The sequence below is a fragment of the Oncorhynchus mykiss genome, chromosome 2 (genome assembly GCF_013265735.2).
Source record: "Oncorhynchus mykiss isolate Arlee chromosome 2, USDA_OmykA_1.1, whole genome shotgun sequence".
Classification (NCBI taxonomy): domain Eukaryota; kingdom Metazoa; phylum Chordata; class Actinopteri; order Salmoniformes; family Salmonidae; genus Oncorhynchus; species Oncorhynchus mykiss.
Genome location: NC_048566.1, coordinates 54,517,688 through 54,539,897, shown reverse-complemented (window position 1 = coordinate 54,539,897; position 22,210 = coordinate 54,517,688). Strand labels below are relative to the sequence as shown.

Genomic DNA, 22,210 nt, shown 5'->3' with positions numbered 1-22,210 from the left:
CAGGCAGAGACAAATGAATGGGTAATCCATACTTATTGAAGATGAAAAGGCGCAGCACTCACCATGGTAGCCTAAACGACAGTGCATTCGGAAAGTATTTAAACTTTTTGTTTTAACTAGGCAGTTAAGAACAAATCTTATTCACAATGACCGCCTACCTAGGACAACGTTGGGCCAATTGTGCGCCGCCCTATGGTACTCACAATCACGGCCGGTTGTGATGCAGCCTGGAAACAAACCAGGGTCTGTAGTGGGTTCTGTAGTGACGCCTCTAGCGCTGAGATGCAGTGCCTTATACCCCTACGCCACTCGGGAGCCCCTTGATTTTTTTCCACATTTTGTTACGTTACAGCCTTATTCTAAAATGGATTAAATTCTATTTTCCCCTCATTAATCTACACACTACCCCATAATGACAAAGCAAAAACACATTTTACCTTACTCTTCACTCAGTACTTTGTTGAAGCACTTTTGGCAGCGATTACAGGTATGACACTACAAGCTTGGCACACATGTATTTAGGGAGTTTCTCCCATTTTTCTCTGCAGATCCTCCAGGCTCTGTCAGGTTGGATGGGGAGCTGCACATCGATTTTCTCTCCATAGATGTTCGTTCGGGTTCAATTACGGGCTCTGGAGGGGCCACTCAAGGACATTCAGAGACGTGTCCAGAAGTCACTCCTGTGTTGTCTTGGCTGTGTGCTTAGGGCCATTGTCCTGTTAGAAGGTGAACCTTCGCCCCAGTCTGAGGTCCTGAGTGCTCTAGAGTAGGTTTTCATCAAGGATCTCTCTGTACTTTGCTCCCTTCATCTTTCCCTCGATCCTGACTAGTCTCCCAGTCCCTGCCGCTGACAAAATTCCCACATCATGATTCTGCCATCACCATGCTTCACCGTAGGGATGGTGCCAGGTATCCTCCGGACGTAACGCTTGGCATTCAGGCCAAAGAGTTCAACTAAAATGCTGCAGACATTTCTTGGTACCCTTCCCCAGATCTGTGCCTCGATACAATCCTGTCTCGGAGCTCTATGGACAATTCCTTCGACCTCATGGCTTGGTTTTTGCTCTGACATGCACTGTCAACTTTGGGGCCTTATATAGACAGGTGTATGCCTCATGTCCAATCATTTGATTTTACCACAGGTGGTCTCCAATCAAGTTGTCAAAACGTCTCAAGAATCATTAATCGAAACAGGATGCACCTGAGCTCAACTTCGAGTCTCATAGCAAAGGGTCTGAATACTTCTCGGTATTTCTGTTTTTTATTTTAAATACATTTGTCAACATTTCCACAAACCTGTTTTTGCTTTGTCATTATGCGGTATTTTGTGTAGATTGATGAGTAAAAAAAATAATTTAATCAATTTTAGAATAAGGCTGTAACGTGACAAAATGTGGAAAATTACTTTCCGAATTCACTGTATGTGCGCGTTGCGCCTTTTCCTTTTCAATAGTGATTTTAAAAAATTGATTCCACTTTGACTCACGTTGGTTGAGCCCCCTCCACTTCCTTTCATGATCTATATTTATTTACAGACTCTGGTAAACTACAGTTTAATCATATTTAAGTCAATTTAATATTCAAGTTAATTAACTGCCACGTGATTATCTGCATCGTGTAGGCAGGCTACTCTATTTCAATGAGACCACACATACAGTATTAGGCGCACTCTCATGCCCAACTAGAGTTAGGCTACTGAAGTTGAAGCAGTGAATTCTGAGTGTGTGAATAATGCAAAAAATATGTATTTTTAATACGCATAACGCATACAAAGCAGAAAAAGGACAGTTTCAAAATAATCTGTGGGACAACAAAAAATATTTTAATTGTCAGTCTGACCGCCCGCTCCCACCTGTAGCGTGAAGAATGAAGACCGAATGATCTCTGTCGAGACCTGCTTGTCTCGCAGGCATCCTGTGGGAAAGCAGCCATCTAATGCAGTCAGTCAGTACACAACACTATGCTCATTGTGTTTTAGAAGGATCAGATGGTGACAGGGGTCCCAGCAGGGTCAGACAGCCAGGGAAGACTAGTCTACGTAGCTCAGGTGAATTTTGCAGTATGTTCAGTGAATGACACAAAGTTCCATCTTGAATTGATGGGTAGACCTACAGTAGCTACATGATAGCAGCTTAAGCTTAAAGCTTCAGTCTGGGATCTGAGAAAAATTGTAATTTCAATTATTTAACCATTGATTCTATTCTTGGATAATATAATGTATAATAGTACACCAAGGTAATTCTTTGTCATGCCTCCATTATAGAAGGATCAGATGGTGACAGGGATCTCAGCAGGGTCAGGCAGCCAGGGAAAACCAGTCTGTGACTGAGGTGAATTATTGCAGATGCAACACTTTATTCTCTCTGTTCACCAAACAATGGACAAACCAGATGCTATTTTAAGGCCGTCTGACAAACCTCCAATGTTTATTTCCAAACTGTATCAAGGGTTGATAGAGGCTTTTCCCAATGACACAAAACATGTAAAACAAAAATGTGAGGAAGACCCGAGAGACGGTATTGATGATGATGATGAATGGATACACATATTATTGAAATGCCCAGTCATGTTCATATAATCTCAGGCATGAATTAATGCAGTTTAAGACCATCATAGAATGTACTATATGCCAGTGAAACTGAATATCGTGCACTCAGAATTTGTATTATTCTGCTGGGGGTGTAAAGCACAAAATAGGACATATTTACATGTGTTGTGGTCTTGTGAAGGTTGGCTGAACTCTGACAAAGTGTATATTCTTTTATCTCAACATGTCTATAGATTCTCCTTTTTCCCCAGTTTTTGTTTGCTTGGAAATGTTGATACTGGAGACTGTTATAAGAAGAATGTGTAACCTAGCATTTATAGTGGCTAATAAATGCATTGCCATTAATTGGAAGGTTGGTCATCCTCCCACAATGTTTTAAAGAAATGTCAAGTTATGTACAGTATCACTAGTATCACTTTTTTTAGATTAAGGGTGATGCTATGCAACTTTCATAAGGTCTAGCTGAATACCTTATATGGAATACAGTACGACAAAAGGAGTCTGTATTGAAAACATGCCCCTGAGAGATTGAAAACATGCCCCTGAAACATGCCTTGCGAAAGTATTCGGCCCCCTTGAACTTTGCGACCTTTTGCCACATTTCAGGCTTCAAACATGAAGATATAAAACTGTATTTTTTTGTGAAGAATCAACAACAAGTGGGACACAGTCATGAAGTGGAACGACATTTATTGGAAATGTCAAACTTTTTTAACGAATCAAAAACTGAAAAATTGGGCGTGCAAAATTATTCAGCCCCTTTACTTTCAGTGCAGCAAACTCTCTCCAGAAGTTCAGTGAGGATCTCTGAATGATCCAATGTTGACCTAAATGACTAATAATGATAAATACAATCCACCTGTGTGTAATCAAGTCTCCGTATAAATGCACCTGCACTGTGATAGTCTCAGAGGTCCGTTAAAAGCTCAGAGAGCATCATGAAGAACAAGGAACACACCAGGCAGGTCCGAGATACTGTTGTGAAGAAGTTTAAAGCCGGATTTGGATACAAAAAGATTTCCCAAGCTTTAAACATCCCAAGGAGCACTGTGCAAGCGATAATATTGAAATGGAAGGAGTATCAGACCACTGCAAATATACCAAGACCTGGCCGTCCCTCTAAACTTTCAGCTCATACAAGGAGAAGACTGATCAGAGATGCAGCCAAGAGGCCCATGATCACTCTGGATGAACTGCAGAGATCTACAGCTGAGGTGGGAGACTCTGTCCATAGGACAACAATCAGTCGTATATTGCACAAATCTGGCCTTTATGGAAGAGTGGCAAGAAGAAAGCCATTTCTTAAAGATATCCATAAAAAGTGTTGTTTAAAGTTTGCCACAAGCCACCTGGGAGACACACCAAACATGTGGAAGAAGGTGCTCTGGTCAGATGAAACCAAAATTGAACTTTTGGGCAACAATGCAAAACGTTATGTTTGGCGTAAAAGCAACACAGCTGAACACACCATCCCCACTGTCAAACATGGTGGTGGCAGCATCATGGTTTGGGCCTGCTTTTCTTCAGCAGGGACAGGGAAGATGGTTAAAATTGATGGGAAGATGGATGGAGCCAAATACAGGACCATTCTGGAAGAAAACCTGATGGAGTCTGCAAAAGACCTGAGACTGGGACGGAGATTTGTCTTCCAACAAGACAATGATCCAAAACATAAAGCAAAATCTACAATGGAATGGTTCAAAAATAAACATATCCAGGTGTTAGAATGGCCAAGTCAAAGTCCAGACCTGAATCCAATCGAGAATCTGTGGAAAGAACTGAAAACTGCTGTTCACAAATGCTCTCCATCCAACCTCACTGAGCTCGAGCTGTTTTGCAAGGAGGAATGGGAAAAAATGTCAGTCTCTCGATGTGCAAAACTGATAGAGACATACCCCAAGCGACTTACAGCTGTAATCGCAGCAAAAAGTGGCGCTACAAAGTATTAACTTAAGGGGGCTGAATAATTTTGCACGCCCAATTTTTCAGTTTTTGATTTGTTAAAAAAGTTTGAAATATCCAATAAATGTCGTTCCACTTCATGATTGTGTCCCACTTGTTGTTGATTCTTCACAAAAAAATACAGTTTTATATCTTTATGTTTGAAGCCTGAAATGTGGCAAAAGGTTGCAAAGTTCAAGGGGGCCGAATACTTTCGCAAGGCACTGTACCTATTTAGGCAATCCCTAGTTGCTGGGCTGCAAAATCTGCAAGGCGGTCTGGCCCCCGAAAAAAAATGAAATTTGTAAACTAATTTCCTACCATTCTAAAACATTTCAAAATTCACTCACACATGGTATGAACCTTTTATTTATTTTTAGTTTTTTACAATAATGCCTAATTGTGTATTGAATTACATTGCTCTGTTTTTGGCAGAGATTGGCAGAGATTAGGGATTAATAAAGTACAACTATAACCATAATCATATAAACAGAAATCTACACATTGTTATATGAAGACAAGTCCAGATATTTTGGCCAAGGTTTAGCAAATTGTTGTTTATATTTACATATTTACAAGTAAACTTGGGTGGACAGCAGGGGCGTTTGCTCTGCTCTGCTCTCCTCTCCTCTTGTCCTATCTTCTCCTCTCTTCTCTCCTGCTCTCCAGTCATCTCTTCTCTTTTCCTCTGCTCTCTTATCCTCTCATCTCCTCTCCAGGCAACGACATGTTTTGACTTGCCATTCTTCAAGCTAAGGATCCAAAGGCCTTTTTGCACTTATCGTTGACACCGATAAAAGACTGGCATATTCCTTCAAGGTCCAGTCTGTCCAGTTTCTCCTGGTCCCTGTTACACATGGCCACATTGTTCAGCCTTGTTTGACTCGTCGAAGATCTAAGCCATGTCTTAAGCCTCCTCGGGGCACTACAACTCCTCTCAGTCTGTACTGAAGAGACCTTTCACCTCTGGCACCATTTCCCAAATAATGCTAGCAACATCTGAGCTTGTTTGATATGTGTACTTAGCCCCAAACATGGCCAACTGCACCTGCAGTAGTTTTGAATTCAATTCAGGATAGTCGTCTACCGCCTTGTCCATGTCTCTGCGTAGCAGCACATTTTCAAGCTGCTGTAGTTTGTGGAATCCAGCTTAATCAAACCTCTCTATGAATTGAGTATTCACTGTGTCCAAGGCATTGTAAAATTGGGCTCTGTACAAAGACTGGGAAATCCGGATGGATATCGGCTGCTGCCTGACCGGTGTAACGCCTTGTAGGTTTGAGGATATGAGGCATCTGAATAGGTTGTAGGTCCAACTTTGTTGCCATAGCAGTTGCTTTTGTGAACAAGACATCAAAGTGCTCCTCCGTTCTCTTGTCCTGTATGCTTGTTTTGACATGGTCCACAGCCTCCAACATGCCTGAAACGGTCTGTTTCCTAAGCTGCAGGGAGGTGTTAAATCCCCCATCACGTCTTCAGCCATTACAAGGCTGAGCACAGTGTTCCCTTTTAGAAATGTTCCATGAAGACCAATAGACTTAGTTCTTCAAGGACTGTCAGCACTGATTCATACTGGCTGAGAACTGAGCGGATGGCAAAGGTGCGAACAGTCCACCTGGTGTGACAGAGAGGTTTCAACGAGATGAAATCATACTTTGATTTTGCGATTTCTTGGAAAAACAACTTGAACTTGCCAGATTGATTAAAGAAGCCCCCCAATTCATGAACCAGACCCATTGAATCTCTTACTATTGGAGAGGCTACACAGTACACTAAGTTCACACAGTCTGGACCACAGTGACAATACATAGCCAGCGGTCGTTCTTTCCTTAAAATGGCTTGCACCCCCTGCAATCGTCCTGCCATGTTTGCGGCACATTCATAGGTTTGTCCTAGAGGAAGAGGAAGCCCTAGACGCATCATCACATCACATGCCATCTTGGCTATATTTTGCCCTGTCGTTTAAGACACTTCGTAGTCCCATGAATTCTTCCATTGTTTGTAGATCTGCATCTACAAATTACAAACATATTGAATCCTGCTCAACTCCTGATATATCGTGGGTGCCATCAATAATAAGTGCAAACCGGACCACTGGCATTGATGGTATTTCTGTTACAATTTCTTTGACGATTGTATTTCCCTGGCTGAAGTTCCCACTCTCCTTATCAACGCTTCGAAAAGCCTGACCTTGCTGTGCCAACTACTTCACACCCCCAACAATCTTCATAAGATTTCTCCTCGCTTGTTGCTGCTGTCTTTCAAGCTCAAGTGAAAGTTGCACATTAACAGGCTTTGGCTCCTGAATCTGAGTCAACACAGCTAATTTGTGACACTGGCTGTCTTTATGCGCTCTAAATTTCTCCAGTGTCGCCTTCCAATTTTGAAAGCCAGTCTTGACTGAAAGCTGAATCTTCTTTTGACACAAGCTTAGACTTTTGTGTTGCAAAGTATTTAGCATAATAGAAACAGAGAACCCCCTTTAACTTCTTATGGGAAGGTGGGATGGTAGCGTCCCACCTGGCCAACATTCGGTGAAATTGGAGAGCGCAAAATTCTAACTACAGAATAATAAATATTTAACTTGCATAAAATCACAAGTGTAATACATCAAAATAAAGCTTAACTTGTTGTTAATTCAGCCGCTGTGTCAGATTTCAAAAAGGCTTTACAGCGAAATCACACCATGCGATTATTTGAGGACAGCGCCCAGCATACAAAAGCATGAAAAACATATTTCAACCAGGCAGATGCGCCACGAAAGTCAGCAATAGCGATATAATAAATGCCTTACCTTTGATCTTCTTCTGTTGGCACTCGAAAAGGTCCAAGTTACATCACAAATGGTCCTTTTGTTTGATAATGTCCTTCTTTATGTCCATAAAAACTCAGTTTAGCTGGCGTGCTTCAGTCAATAATCCACCCAGTTTCCCTCCATCAAAATGCATACAAAATGAATCCCAAACGTTACTAATAAACTTTCCAAACAAGTCAAACAATGTTTATAATCAAACCTTAGGTACCCTAATACGTAAATAAAATATAACATTTAAGACGGAGAATTGTTATTGTCTTTACCGGAGAAAAATAGCAAAGAACACGTTCTCTTCCACGCACTATGTAACACTACAGCCAAAATGGGAACCACCTAGAAAAACTACAATTTCTGGCTCATTTTTCCAAAAACTAGCATGAAACTCTTTCTAAAGACTGGTGACATCTAGTGGAAGCCCTAGGAACTGCAAGCTGGGAGGATTTCGCCTTATAATAAAAGTGACAGCCATTGAAAACAGTGGTAGGCTGAAAGATTTTTTGGGGGTATGGTTTGTCCTCTGGGTTTTGCCTCCCGTATCAGTTCTGTTATACTCACAGACAATTTGAACAGTTTTAGAAACTGTAGAGTGTTCTATTGTATGCATATCCTAGCTTCTGGGCCTGAGTAACAGGCAGTTTACTTTGGGCACGCTTTTCATCCGCATGTGAAAATACTGCCCCCTACCCAAGAGAGGTTAAGGGGAGGCTGTAATGGAGCGAAGTATAATCTTTAAACCATTTCTCCTGAAAGTAGAGTGTCTTATTTGATAGGGAATCCCACCATACCTTCTCTGCTGTGCAATCTGGTTTCCAAGCTGGTCACGGGTGCACCTCAGCCACGCTCAAGGTACTAAATGATATCATAACCGCCATCGATAAAAGATTGTACTGTGCAGCCGTCTTCATCGACCTGGCCAAGGCTTTCGACTCTGTCAATAATCATATTCTTATCAGCAGACTCAACAGCCTTGGTTTCTCAAATGACTGCCTCCCTGGTTCACCAACAACTTCTCAGACAGAGTTCAGTGTGTCAAATCGGAGGGCCTGTTGTCCGAACCTCTGGCTGTCTCTATGGGGGTGCCACAGGGTTCAATTCTCAGGCTGATCAATTCTCGGGCTGACTCTTTTCTTGGTATATATCAATGATGTCGCTCTTGCTGTGGGTGATTCCCTGATCCACCTCTACGCAGATGACGCCATTCTGTATACATCTGGCCCTTCTTTGGACACTGTGTTAACAAACCTCCAAACGAGCTTCAATGCCATACAACACTCCTTCCATGGCCTCCAACTGCTCTTAAACGCAAGTAAAACTAAATGCATGCTTTTCAACCGTTCGCTGCCCGCACTGGCCCGCCCGACTAGCATCACTACTCTGGACAGTTCTGACTTAGAATACGTGGACAACTACAAATACCTAGGTGTCTGGCTAGCCTGTAAACTATCCTTCCAGACTCATATTAAACATCTCCAATCCAAAATTAAATCTAGAATCGGCTTTCTATCCCGCAACAAAGCCTCCTTCACTCGCACCGCCAAACATAAATCCTGTTTGGGATAGAGTAAACTGCCTCTTTCTCAGTCCCAGATGCTAATATATGCATATTATTAGTATTGGTATTGGATAGAAAACACTCTGAAGTTTCTAAAACTGTTTGAATGATGTCTGTGAGTATAACAGAACTCACATGGCAGGCGAAAACCTGAGAAAAATCCAACCAGGAAGTGGGAAATCTGAGGTTTGTAGTTTTTCAAAGCTTGGCCTACTGAATACACAGTGCATATGGGGTCAAGTTGCACTTCCCAAGGCTTCCACTAGATGTCAACCGTCTTTAGAAACTTGTTTCAGGCTTCTGCTATAAAGGAGGGGGGAATGGGAGCTGAATGAGTCGGTGGTCTGGCAGAGTGTCTCATGCTCGTGACGTGCGGTCCCGACAGAGTTAGCTCTTGTTCCAGTGCTTTTCAACAGACAATGGAATTCTCCGGTTGGAACAACTAGTTTTATGTTAACCTGTTAGATCTCTAGGGGCGCCATTTCATTTTTGGATAAAAAACGTTCCCGTTTTAAGCGCGATATTTTGTCACGAAAAGATGCTCGACTATGCATATTCTTAACAGTTTTGGAAAGAAAACACTCTGAAGTTTCAGAATCTGCAAAGATTTTGTCTGTAAGTGCCCCAGAACTCATTCTACAGGCTAAACCAAGATAATGCATCAACCAGGAATTAGCAGAATTTCTGAAGCTCTGTTTTCCATTGTCTCCTTATATGGCTGTGATTGCGCAAGGAATGAGCCTACACTTTCTGTCGTTCGCCCAAGGTCTTAGCAGCATTGTGACGTATTTGTAGGCATATCATTGGAAGATTGACCTTAAGAGACTACATTTTCCAAGTGTCCGCCTGGTGTCCTGCGTGGAATTCGGTGCGCAATTGCCAGCTGCTAGTACTTTTCCATTTGATATAGGGGAGAAACCATGTGTCCAAGAACGATGTATCAATGAAGAGATATGTGAAAAACACCTTGATGATTGATTCTAAACAACGTTTGCCGTGTTTTCAGTCGATATTATGGAGTTAATTTGGAAAAAAGTTCTATTTCTAATACACAAAGAACACAAAGAATCTTTTTGGAAAAACTGAGCATCTGCTATCTAACTGAGAGTATCCTCATTGAAAACATCAGAAGTTCTTCAAAGGTAAATGATTTTATTTGAAGGCTTTTATGTTTTTGTTAATGTTGCGTGCTGGATGCTAACGCTAATGCTAACGCTAAATGCTAACGCTAAATGCTAACGCTAGCTAGCTACTTTTACACAAATTATTGTTTTCCTATGGTTGAGAAGCATATTTTGAAAATCTGAGATGACAGTGTTGTTTACAAAAGGCTAAGCTTGAGAGATGGCATATTTATTTCATTTCATTTGCGATTTTCATGAATAGTTAACGTTGTGTTATGCTAATGAGCTTGCTGATAGATTTACACAATCCTGGATACAGGGGTTTTTTCATAGCTAAACGTGACGCAGAAAACGGAGCGATTTGTCCTAAACAAATAATCTTTCAGGAAAAACTGAACATGTGCTATCTGAGAGTCTCCTCATTGAAAACATCTGAAGTTCTTCAAAGGTAAATGATTTTATTTGAATGCTTTTCTGTTTTTTTGTGTAAATGTTGCCAGCTGAATGCTAATGCTAAATGCTACGTTAGCCATCAATACTGTTACACAAATGCTTGTTTTGCAATGGTTGAGAAGCATATTTTGAAAATCTGAGATGACAGTGTTGTTAACAAAAGGCTAAGCTTGAGAGCTAGCATATTTATTTCATTTCATTTGCGATTTTCATGAATAGTTAAAGTTGCGTTATGGTAATGAGCTTGAGTCTGTATTCACGATCCCGGATCCGGGATGGGGAGATCAGAAAGGTTAAAAACATCCTAAAGATTGATTCCATACATCATTTGACATGTTTCTACGACCTGTAACGGAACTTTTCAAGTTTTTGTCTGGACGTAGTGCTCGCGCCTCATGAAGATGGATTACTGGACTCAACACGCTAACAACAAGTGGCTATTTGGACATAAATGATGGACTTTATGGAACAAATCAGTAATTTATTGTCGAACTGGGATTCCTGGGAGTGCATTCTGATGAAGATCATCAAAGGTAAGTTAATATTTATAATGTTATTTCTAACTTCTGTTGACTCCAACATGGCGGATATTTCTTTGGCTGGATTGGGCTCTGAGCGCCATACTCAGATTATGCTTTTTCCATAAAGTTTTTTTGAAATCTGACACAGCGGTTGCATTAAGGAGAAGTCTATCTTTAATTCTGTGAATAACACTTGTATCTTTTATCAATGTTAATTATGAGTATTTCTGGGATTTGATGGCTATCTGCAAAATCACTGGATGTTTTGGAATCAAAACATTACTGCACGTAACACGTCATTGTTAACTGAGATTTTTGGATATAAATATGCACATGTATTGTGTGTATTGTGTAACATGATGTCCTACGAGTGTCATCTGGTGAAGATCATCAAAGGTTAGTGATTCATTTGATCTATATTTCTGCTTTTTGTGACTCCTATCTTTTGCTGGAAAAATGGCTGTGTGTTTTTTTGAGTTGGCTCTGACCTAACATAATCATATGTTGTGCTTTCGCTGTAAAGCCTTTTTGAAATCGGACACGGTGGGTAAATTAACAAGAAGTTTATCTTTCATTTGCTGTACTGGACTTGTTAATGTGTGAAAGTTACATATTTCAAAACAATATTTTTGAATTTCGCACCCTGCCTTTTCAGCGGAATGTTGTCGAGAGGTTCCGCTAGCGCTAGAAAGGATAACCAAGTAAAACTGACTATCCTACCGATCCTCGACTTTGGCGATGTCATTTACAAAATAGCCTCCAACACTTTACTCAGCAAACTGGATGCAGTCTATCACAGTGCCATCCGTTTTGTCACCAAAGCCCCATATACACCCACCACTGCGACCTCTATGCTCTAATTTTATCATAGGTATACTTCAACTTTTAGAGTCGGAATCTAAAACAAAAATCCAGAAAATCACATTGTATGATTTTTAAGTAATTAATTTGCATTTTATTGCATGATATAAGTATTTGATACATCAGAAAAGCAGAACTTAATATTTGGTACAGAAACCTTTGTTTGCAATTACAGAGATCATACGTTTCCTGTAGTTCTTGACCAGGTTTGCACACACTGCAGCAGGGATTTTGGCCCACTCCTCCATACAGACCTTCTCCAGATCCTTCAGGTTTCAGGGCTGTCGCTGGGCAATACGGACGTTCAGCTCCCTCCAAAGATTTTATATTGGGTTCAGGTCTGGAGACTGGCTAGGCCACTCCAAGACCTTGAGATGCTTCTTACGGAGCCACTCCTTAGTTGCCCTGGCTGTGTGTTTCGGGTCATTGTCATGCAGGAAGACCAAGCCACGAACCATCTTCAATGCTCTTACTGAGGGAAGGAGGTTGTTGGCCAAGATCTCGAGATACATGGCCCCATCCATCCTACCCTCAATACGGCGCAGTCGTCCTTTCCCCTTTTCAGAAAAGCATCCCCAAAGAATTATGTTTCCACCTCCATGCTTCATGGTTGGGATGGTATTCTTGGGGTTGTACTCATCCTTCTTCTTCCTCCAAACACGGCGAGTGGAGTTTAGACCAAAAAGCTCTATTTTTGTCTCATCAGACTATATGACCTTCTCCCATTCCTCCTCTGGATCATCCAGATGGTCATTGGCATACTTCAGACGGGACTGGACATGCACTGACTTGAGCAGGGGTACCTTGCGTGCGCTGCAGGATTTTAATCCATGACGGCGTAATGTGTTACTAATGGTTTTCTTTGAGACTGTGGTCCCAGTTCTCTTCAGGTCATTGACCAGGTCCTGCCGTGTAGTTCTGGGCTGATCCCTCACCTTCCTCATGATCATTGATGCCCCACGAGGTGAAAACTTGCATGGAGCCCCAGACTGAGGGTGAATGATCGTCATCTTGAACTTCTTCAATTTCTAATAATTGCGCCAAGAGTTGTTGCCTTCTCACCAAGCTGCTTGCCTATTGTCCTGTAGCCCATCCCAGCCTTGTGCAGGTCTACAATTGTATCCCTGATGTCCTTAAACCCTCTCTGGTCTTGGCCATTGTGGAGAGGTTGGAGTCTGTTTGATTGAGTGTGTGGACAGGTGTCTTTTATACAGGTAACGAGTTCAAACAGGTGCAGTTAATACAGGTAATGAGTGGAGAACAGGAGGGCTTCTTAAAGAAAAACTAACAGGTCTGTGAGAGCCAGAATTCTTACTGGTTGGTAGGTGATCAAATACTTATGTCATGCAATAAAATTCAAAAGAATTACTTAAAAATCATACAATGTGATTTTCTGGATTTTTGTTTTAGATTCCGTCTATCACAGTTGAAGTGTACCTATAATAAGAAATGACAGACCTCTACATGCTTTGTAAGTAGGAAAACCTGAAAAATTGGCAGTGTATCAAATACTTGTTCTCCCCACTGTATAAGTCTTTGCTAGGTAAAGCTTCGCCTTATCTCCGCTCACTGGTCAACGATAACAACACCCACACGTAGCACGTGCTCCAGCAGGTATATCTCACTGGTCATTCCCAAAGCCACTATTTTTTATATCAATATATTGGGGAGTTGCATTTTGAGCATATTTGATGGTGATGTCCCCCCCCTAATATATATTATAATTACTGCCCTGCTTGAGACAAAAATAAAAAGATGGAAGGAAGTTGTGTTGGGGAGAGAGTTTAGTTATAGACTATACTGTTACGGGACGGGGGGATAGGGGATGTCTTAAAGACAATCAAAAGTTGTCTTTGTACTTTATTTGTAAGAGTTGTTCATTTGTTAGGCTATTGGTTATAGGTGTATAGTCAATTGATCGATAATGTAATAACACTCTTAACTAAAAAGTTTATTTGTTAAATTTACACCATGTAAAATCTATGAGAATAGAAAGGTTCAGAACTTTTGTGAAACTTAACAGCACAGTTGGGGAATATATGGCAAATCGAAATCAAAACTGAATGGTGTTCAGAGATAGATGGGAAGGGTTGAAGGAGCTTAAGGATGGGACTAAAAAACAAACAAAAGATAACAATTGTAAAATATACTGTGTCCCCCCACTTCTAAAACCAAAGTTGAGCCCCTGGACACACACGCACACGGAAATTAGAAACATGGACAGCCACATCATATTTAGCTTACCTTGCTTGCACTAAATAGTTTTTGGTATCTTTAGTTGTCACTGTATTAGACTTGGCCGGGGTTATTTCATGAAGTTGAAATGCTGAAGTTGAAATGGTGCTGGAATAGTGGAGGCGGCTCCAGTTTTCTTTGTGACTTGCAGTAACTCTCTGTTGTTCTAAATCAATAGTTGTTTAGTGGTCTGAAAATGTCGGAAACGTTAACTTGCTTGACTATGCTCTAGGTCATGTAATTGTTTGTTACTGTACATGCAATATGCTTTGTGAACTTCACTGGACAGAGTTTGCTATCCGGTTTTGTGATAAAACAAGGTGTGGATGAATTTATTCTGCCACTGTGTCTTCTTATTATCTCGGCATTTAGATAACGGTCGCAAGGCATATGAATTAACAGGTTATAGATCAAACAAGCAATTATCACAACACATAGGTTGTGTGTGTGTGTGCGTGGGCTGGGGAGGGGGGGGGGGGGGGGGGGAGTAATTTTACCCACGAACCGGGGTTTACATTTTAGTTAGGTGGGGGTTAAGTGCCTTGCTCAAAGGCACATTGACATATTTTTCACAAAGTAATCTCGGGGGGCTCGAACAAACCACCTTCCGGTTACTGGCCCAACGCTTTTTTGCTAGGCTACCTGGTTGAATTTCCCCCAGTCCCTTGTGATACGTTGTGTTCCTTGCTGTTCATTTTACCTTAGCAGGCTTGAAACACCCATGTCAATCAGCAATCAGAGGAACGTTAACCAATTGTTGCCTATGGGGTGACGCTTCCACTGGCACAGTAGGCTATTTAAAAGCCAGTTTGCGGTCAGAGCGCACGGACCATCATTACATGAGAAGATGGAGACTTTCAGGTATCTGTTTTGAACGTATGAAAAGTTTATGCTACCATACCATGTTTGCAACTATGTATCTTTAATTTTTTTGGAACATATTTTACGTCTGGAACGAAATAGTGGATATGCAAACGGCACTGGGGGACACTTGGAACCATAACATCAGCTCTTATAACCGGTCCTCTACGGACCCAGACCGCTTCAGCAGCCTGGAGGACATAGATATGACCGCGGACGGCAGTCCAGCGCTTCGAATCATGATATCAATCGTGTATTCCGTGGTTTGCGCAGCGGGTTTGGTGGGGAATTTGTTAGTCGTTTTCTTAATGAAAGTGAGACAAGGAAGAAAAAGGTCCACCATACACTTTTTTGTTCTTAATCTGGCCATGACGGACTTCCAGTTTGTCCTGACCCTGCCTTTCTGGGCTGTGGACACTGCTCTGGACTTCAGCTGGCCGTTTGGGAACGCGATGTGCAAGATCATTCTCTCCGTTACTGTTATGAACATGTACGCGAGTGTGTTCTTCCTCACTGCTATGAGTGTTACGCGCTACTGGTCCGTTGCATCGGCTCTAAAGGACCGCACTAGACACAGATATTGTTCGGTGAGATGGGTAAGCGCAGTGCTCTGGGTCTTTGCTACTGTGGCCACCGCTCCAACGGCTATTTTCTCCAATATGACAAACATCGCTGGGGAAAAGCTTTGCCTTTTGCGGTTCCCGGAGGGCCAGCACTGGCTGGCTTTATATCATTTACAAAAAATCATAATTGCCTTTGTTTTCCCCATGCTCATAGTAACAATTTGCTATTTGATGCTCCTACGATTCGTTCGCCTGAGGAGTATGAACAACAACCACCCTAAACGGAGTAACAGAGTCACTAAATCCGTTACCATTGTGGTTCTTTCATTCTTTTTGTGTTGGATGCCAAATCACGCCATCACTTTCTGGGGCGTCCTGGTCAAATTTAATGTGGTGAACTGGGACAGGTCTTATTATATGGTTCACACCTATGTTTTCCCTGTGACCGTGTGCCTGGCACATGCCAATAGTTGCTTGAACCCAGTTTTATATTGTCTCATGCGAAGAGAGTTCAGGAAAATGCTGAAGGATTTATTCTGGCGGGTTTCCTCACCTGCGAACAGCTGCCAAATACGGCCCTTTTCTGCAACTCGAAAAGCCTCTGTCCACGGTGACACACAAATACCTTTGAATGTCATAGACACCGACCTCTGTCAACTATCCATTGTAAATGGGCAATGTGACGCATTAGCGGAGGACAGCCAACCATAAAGGTAACTTAATGCGTAAAACCACACCTCTAAGCCGCTTCGTAAAACAATTCGTTTTTTTACTATCAAAATATTACGAAATGTATTATCCTCGACTCAATGCATAGGACTAAGATGAGAACATTAACTTTTCTTAATTAACAGTATTTAAGTTTATAAATGATGATATTCTATCATGTAGCCTACCAAATTGCGCATAAGATGCCAGCTGCGCCAAGCAAATATTTGTCTCCGTGACTGGCCTCAGCACCTATGGGACTTCAAAATGATTTCTCCTATGTACATAGCGTACTACCTAACATAATTTAAGTTGAGGCCTACTTGGGGATCTATTGAATCTGTATCGCGGAAGTTCAGCGTTACAGGTTGATTGAAATTGATGAAGGCAATATTCCCGCATTAACAGACTGCATTCATAGTAAACGCAATATATGTCGGCTCAATCGGGAATTACCTTTACATTTCTGTCGCAGAATGTGTAAAGCTTCAACAATACAGGTGATTGAAAAGCCCTTGATTGACCTTGCTAAATCAATAGTATATTGTCGTTACATTGCGCTTTTGGGCTGTTTTTAAATCGAACAAAAATGTTGGCTACTGCCTGAACGCCTGGTGTGATTTCCATGGCTATTGGTTGTCGTAAGTGTGTAAGTGTGGTATAGTAAGTGTGGTATAGGTGTATTTTGAGAAAAATATTGTTATTTCCATTTTGCAAAGTAAAATACAAGTGTCAGTAATTTTCGGTAATTCACAGTATTTCATTAACAGATCCTTTGCAACTTTGTGACTAGTGATTCATATTTTCCCGGAAACGTTCCAACTTTCAGTACCGGGGATACTTCATAATTATCCCTTGAGTCCCAGAAAGTACGGCGAAAATCGGAAGTGCCCAATTCAAAGCGTTTAAAACCAAGATATGGCCACTATGCCAGGGTTCTGCCCAAATAATAAGGGCGCTGTGCCACCTTGTCGACTGGGCTGCACCACTATGTAAAGATTTCAGAGCAAATTAAACTGATATTTAGTAATGAACTATCTTTGATCTCCAATGACACTGTTGTGAATTAAATTCCATAAATTCCGAGCATTATCATGTTCCTCAATTAATGTAGTGCATATCTCGATACAGAGGGCGCTCAGGACGCACAGAACGCACCCCGAGTATAGCGTTGTCGGATCATGCAAACTTGCTACGCTTGCTAGATAACCTCCTTCAACTAATGACATAATATATTATATATTTGGCAAAATCGAGTTGATGATTATACAGATAGTATATCAGGAAATTAACGACAGGGAGATTTAAGAGTATAAATAGTAAAAAATGTCAAGGTATCTTAACAGGAACCAACTCTAAAAATATCCATATCTACTTTCATACGGTCTGTTGATCACGCGTACCGAAGCTCTCTTCTGGGCAGCAACTATACAGTAAATTGTTAACAGACTGTGACAGAGATGCCTATATGAGGAATTGTGCACAGGCCTATCAAATTTGTGACTGTCTGGAGAGCCACAATGACAGCTCAAATAGGCACACGTTATTTTACAGGCTCTATTGTAGGGGTTTCCTGTATGACAGAGCTCTCCTTCCTGGAGAGCCACCATCCTGTATGTTTTCACTTCTAGCGCACCTGATTCTAATAATTATCTAGTTGATAAGAATCAGATTAGTTACAACTGGAGTTGGAGTGAAAACCTAAAGGAGGGTAGCGGTGTCAGTTATGTGTGTGCTTTGAATTTATGGCAACATTGTGTGAAGTAAATACCTAGGGTAAATGTGACAACCTGTTTGGATAATGTGTTTTTAATTTTTTCACTAATCTGCATGTGTATTTTGTGGAATTTCATTAGTGCGACATTGGCTATTTTCCCGGGTCTTGTCATTTTTTTTTTTCTGGAAATATAAAGAGGGTACCTGGGACAGTCCCAGGAAACAGGTTAAACATGTTACTTCTTAGTTGTGACTGTAGCCTATGCCCATTCCAATAATTTATATAGTCTATACACTAGATTACTAATTTGGTGGCACTGTGTTGATGCCACTGTGCCTCCATCTTGAAAGTCCCCCACCGTTGTAAAAAAATATATTTTGTAAGCTATAGCAATGCATTTATTAATGTCTACATTTGTTTTTGCCACATTTATTCTATTACAGACAACTTGATGCATACAAAATGAAAAAAAAAAAAATTCCCCCCCTTAAGGTATACATTTTTTGAGATTGCTAATGTTGCTGTCCCCACTACAACAACAAAATAATATGATCCCGAAGACACCGATCTTTGAGCTAGCGTAGGCTAATGCGATTAGCATGAGGTTGTAAGTAACAAGAACATTTCCCAGGACATAGACATATCTGATATTGGCAGAAAGCTTCAATTCATGTTAATCTAACTGCACTGTCCAATTTACAGTAAGTATTACAGTGAAATAATACCATGCTATTGTTTGAGAAGAGTGCACCATTTTGAACATGAGACGTTATTAATAAACAAATTAGGCACATTTGGGCAGTTTTAATAACATTTTTGAACAGAAATGCAATGGTTCATTGGATCAGTCTAAAGCGTTGCACATACACTGCTCCATCTAGTGGCCAAAATCTAAATTCCACCTGGGCTGGAATAATACGTTATGGCCATTCTCTTGCATTTCAAAGATGATGGTACAAACATTTTTTCAAAATAACGTTTTTTTCTTTCTTTGTATTATCTTTTATCAGATCTATTGTGATATATTCTCTTACATTCCTTTCACATTTCCACTAACTTAAAAGTGTTTCCTATCAAATGGTATCAAGACTATGCAAATCCATGCTTCAGGGCCTGTAATTGTGTCCTGGAAACATTTAATTGAAATACTGCATAATTCCATTAATTCCTGTGGAGGACTGCTCCTACTAGGGAGTGCCAATATGGCCAATCGGTGGCTTCAAAGCCTCTCAATGGCCAGGGTTTATTTACATCATTGACTTGTTTTATTATGAACTACAAGTAGACCTTTGGAAACGAGTGCTGTAAATATTATAAAAGTTTCTGTGACTGATGCCTGTGAAATACATGTACTCTTCGCTAAACAAATGTAACGACTGATATGTCAACCAATACATTTGCATAATACAATTATTTCTCATGGCCATTTTTTGTCTTATTTAGAAGTGATGTTAACAAGTTTGGCACTAAACAAAAATAAGTGGAAAATCATCAACAGAATATAAACTACACATTTTGGAAAACCGTCAGTGCCAAGGGTAAGACAGAACTGGCAGGAGCTAATATACGATAAGTGAATTTGTCCAAATACTTATGACTTCTTCAAAAGGATGGACTAGATACATAAGGTGCTTTCATTTCTGAATGGTAAAAGCAGTGGTGTAAAGTACTTAAGTAAAAATAGTTTAAAGTACTACTTAAGTAATTTTTATGGGGATATGTACTTTACTATTTATATTTTTGACAACTTTTACTTTTACTTCACTACATTCCCAAAGAACATTATGCACTGTTTACTCCATATATTTTCCCTAACACCCAAAAGTACTCGTTACATTTTGAATGCTTAGTAGGACAGAAAATGGTTCAATTCGCACACTAATCAAGAAAACTTCCCTGGTCATCCCTACTGCCTCTGATCTGGCGGACTCCCTTTACACAAATGCTTTGTTTTTAAATGATGTCTGAGTGTTGGAGTGTGACCCTGGCTATCCGTAATTCAAATAAAAGTGTCTGGTTTGCTTAAAAAATAATTTTACATTATTCATATTTTTACTTTTACTTTTCTATACGGCGCCGACAGAGATGGCCGCCTCGCTTCGCGTTCCTAGGAAACTATGCAGTTTTTTTTTTTTTTTTACGTGTTATTTCTTACATTGGTACCACAGGTCATCTTAGGTTTCATTACATACAGTCGAGAAGAACTACTGAATATAAGAGCAGCGTCAACTCCCCATCAGTACAAGAATATGACTTTCGCGAAGCGGATCCTGTGTTCTGCCTTTCACCCAGGACAACGGAATGGATCCCAGCCGGCGACACGATCCCAGTGCCACTGACACGGCCCGCAACCAAAACATGCGGACTCTCCTTCACTGCAGCCGACGTGAGGAAAACATTTCAACGTGTTAACCCTCGCAAGGCTGCAGGCCCAGACGGAATCCCCAGCAGCGCCCTCAGAGCATGCGCAGACCAGCTGGCTGGTGTGTTTACGGACATATTCAATCAATCCCTATCCCAGTCTGTTGTTCCCACATGCTTCAAGAGGGCCACCATTGTTCCTGTTCCCAAGAAAGCTAAGGTAACTGAGCTAAACGACTACCGCCCCGTAGCACTCACTTCCGTCATCATGAAGTGCTTTGAGAGACTAGTCAAGGACCATATCACCTCCACCCTACCTGACACCCTAGACCCACTCCAATTTGCTTACCACCCAAATAGGTCCACAGACGATGCAATCTCAACCACACTGCACACTGCCCTAACCCATCTGGACAAGAGGAATACCTATGTGAGAATGCTGTTCATCGACTACAGCTCGGCATTTAACACCATAGTGCCCTCCAAGCTCGTCATCAAGCTCGAGACCCTGGGTCTCGACCCCGCCCTGTGCAACTGGGTACTGGACTTCCTGACGGGCCGCCCCCAGGTGGTGAGGGTAGGCAACAACATCTCCACCCCGCTGATCCTCAACACTGGGGCCCCACAAGGGTGCGTTCTGAGCCCTCTCCTGTACTCCCTGTTCACCCACGACTGCGTGGCCACGCACGCCTCCAACTCAATCATCAAGTTTGCGGATGACACAACAGTGGTAGGCTTGATTACCAACAATGATGAGACGGCCTACAGGGAGGAGGTGAGGGCCCTCGGAGTGTGGTGTCAGGAAAATAACCTCACACTCAACGTCAACAAAACTAAGGAGATGATTGTGGACTTCAGGAAACAGCAGAGGGAACACCCCCCTATCCACATCGATGGAACAGTAGTGGAGAGGGTAGTAAGTTTTAAGTTCCTCGGCGTACACATCACAGACAAACTGAATTGGTCCACCCACACAGACAGCATCGTGAAGAAGGCGCAGCAGCGCCTCTTTAACCTCAGGAGGCTGAAGAAATTCGGCTTGTCACCAAAAGCACTTACAAACTTCTACTGTACAGATGCACAATCGAGAGCATCCTGTCGGGCTGTATCACCGCCTGGTACGGCAACTGCTCCGCCCACAACCGTAAGGCTCTCCAGAGGGTAATGAGGTCTGCAAAACGCATCACCGGGGGCAAACTACCTGCCCTCCAGGACACCTACACCACCCAATGTCACAAGAAGGCCATAAAGATCATCAAGGACAACAACCACCCGATCCACTGCCTGTTCACCCCGCTATCATCCAGAAGGCGAGGTCAGTACAGGTGCATCAAAGCTGGGACCGAGAGACTGAAAAATAGCTTCTATCTCAAGGCCATCAGACTGTTAAACAGCCACCACTAACATTGAGTGGCTGCTGCCAACACAATGACTCAACTCCAGCCACTTTAATAATGGGAATTGATGGGAAATGATGTAAAATATATCACTAGCCACTTTAAACAATGCTACCTAATATAATGTTTACATACCCTACATTATTCATCTCATATGTATACGTATATACTGTACTCTATATCATCTACTGCATCTTTATGTAATACATGTATCACTAGCCACTTTATTAACTATCCCACTTTGTTTACATACTCATCTCATATGTATATACTGTACTCAATACCATCTACTGTATCTTGCCTATGTCGCTCTGTACCATCACTCATTCATATATCTTTATGTACATATTCTTCATCCCCTTACACTTGTGTGTATAAGGTAGTAGTTTTGGAATTGTTAGCTAGATTACTTGTTGGTTATTACTGCATTGTCGGAACTAGAAGCACAAGCATTTCGCTACACTCGCATTAACATCTGCTAACCATGTGTATGTGACAAATAAAATTTGATTTGATTTGATACTTAAGTATATTTTAGCAATTACATTTACTT

The 22,210-nt window shown here is 41.4% G+C and overlaps 1 protein-coding gene across 1 annotated transcript; it reads left to right on the top strand.

Annotated features, from left to right (window-relative positions):
* Positions 1–14,897: 14,897 nt before the first annotated feature.
* Positions 14,898–18,756, top strand: LOC110491804 (relaxin-3 receptor 1-like). The gene has a single exon (XM_036950753.1). It carries the CDS (start codon positions 15,019–15,021, stop codon positions 16,183–16,185), a length of 1,167 nt encoding a protein of 388 aa, XP_036806648.1. The 5' UTR covers positions 14,898–15,018; the 3' UTR covers positions 16,186–18,756.
* Positions 18,757–22,210: the final 3,454 nt, after the last annotated feature.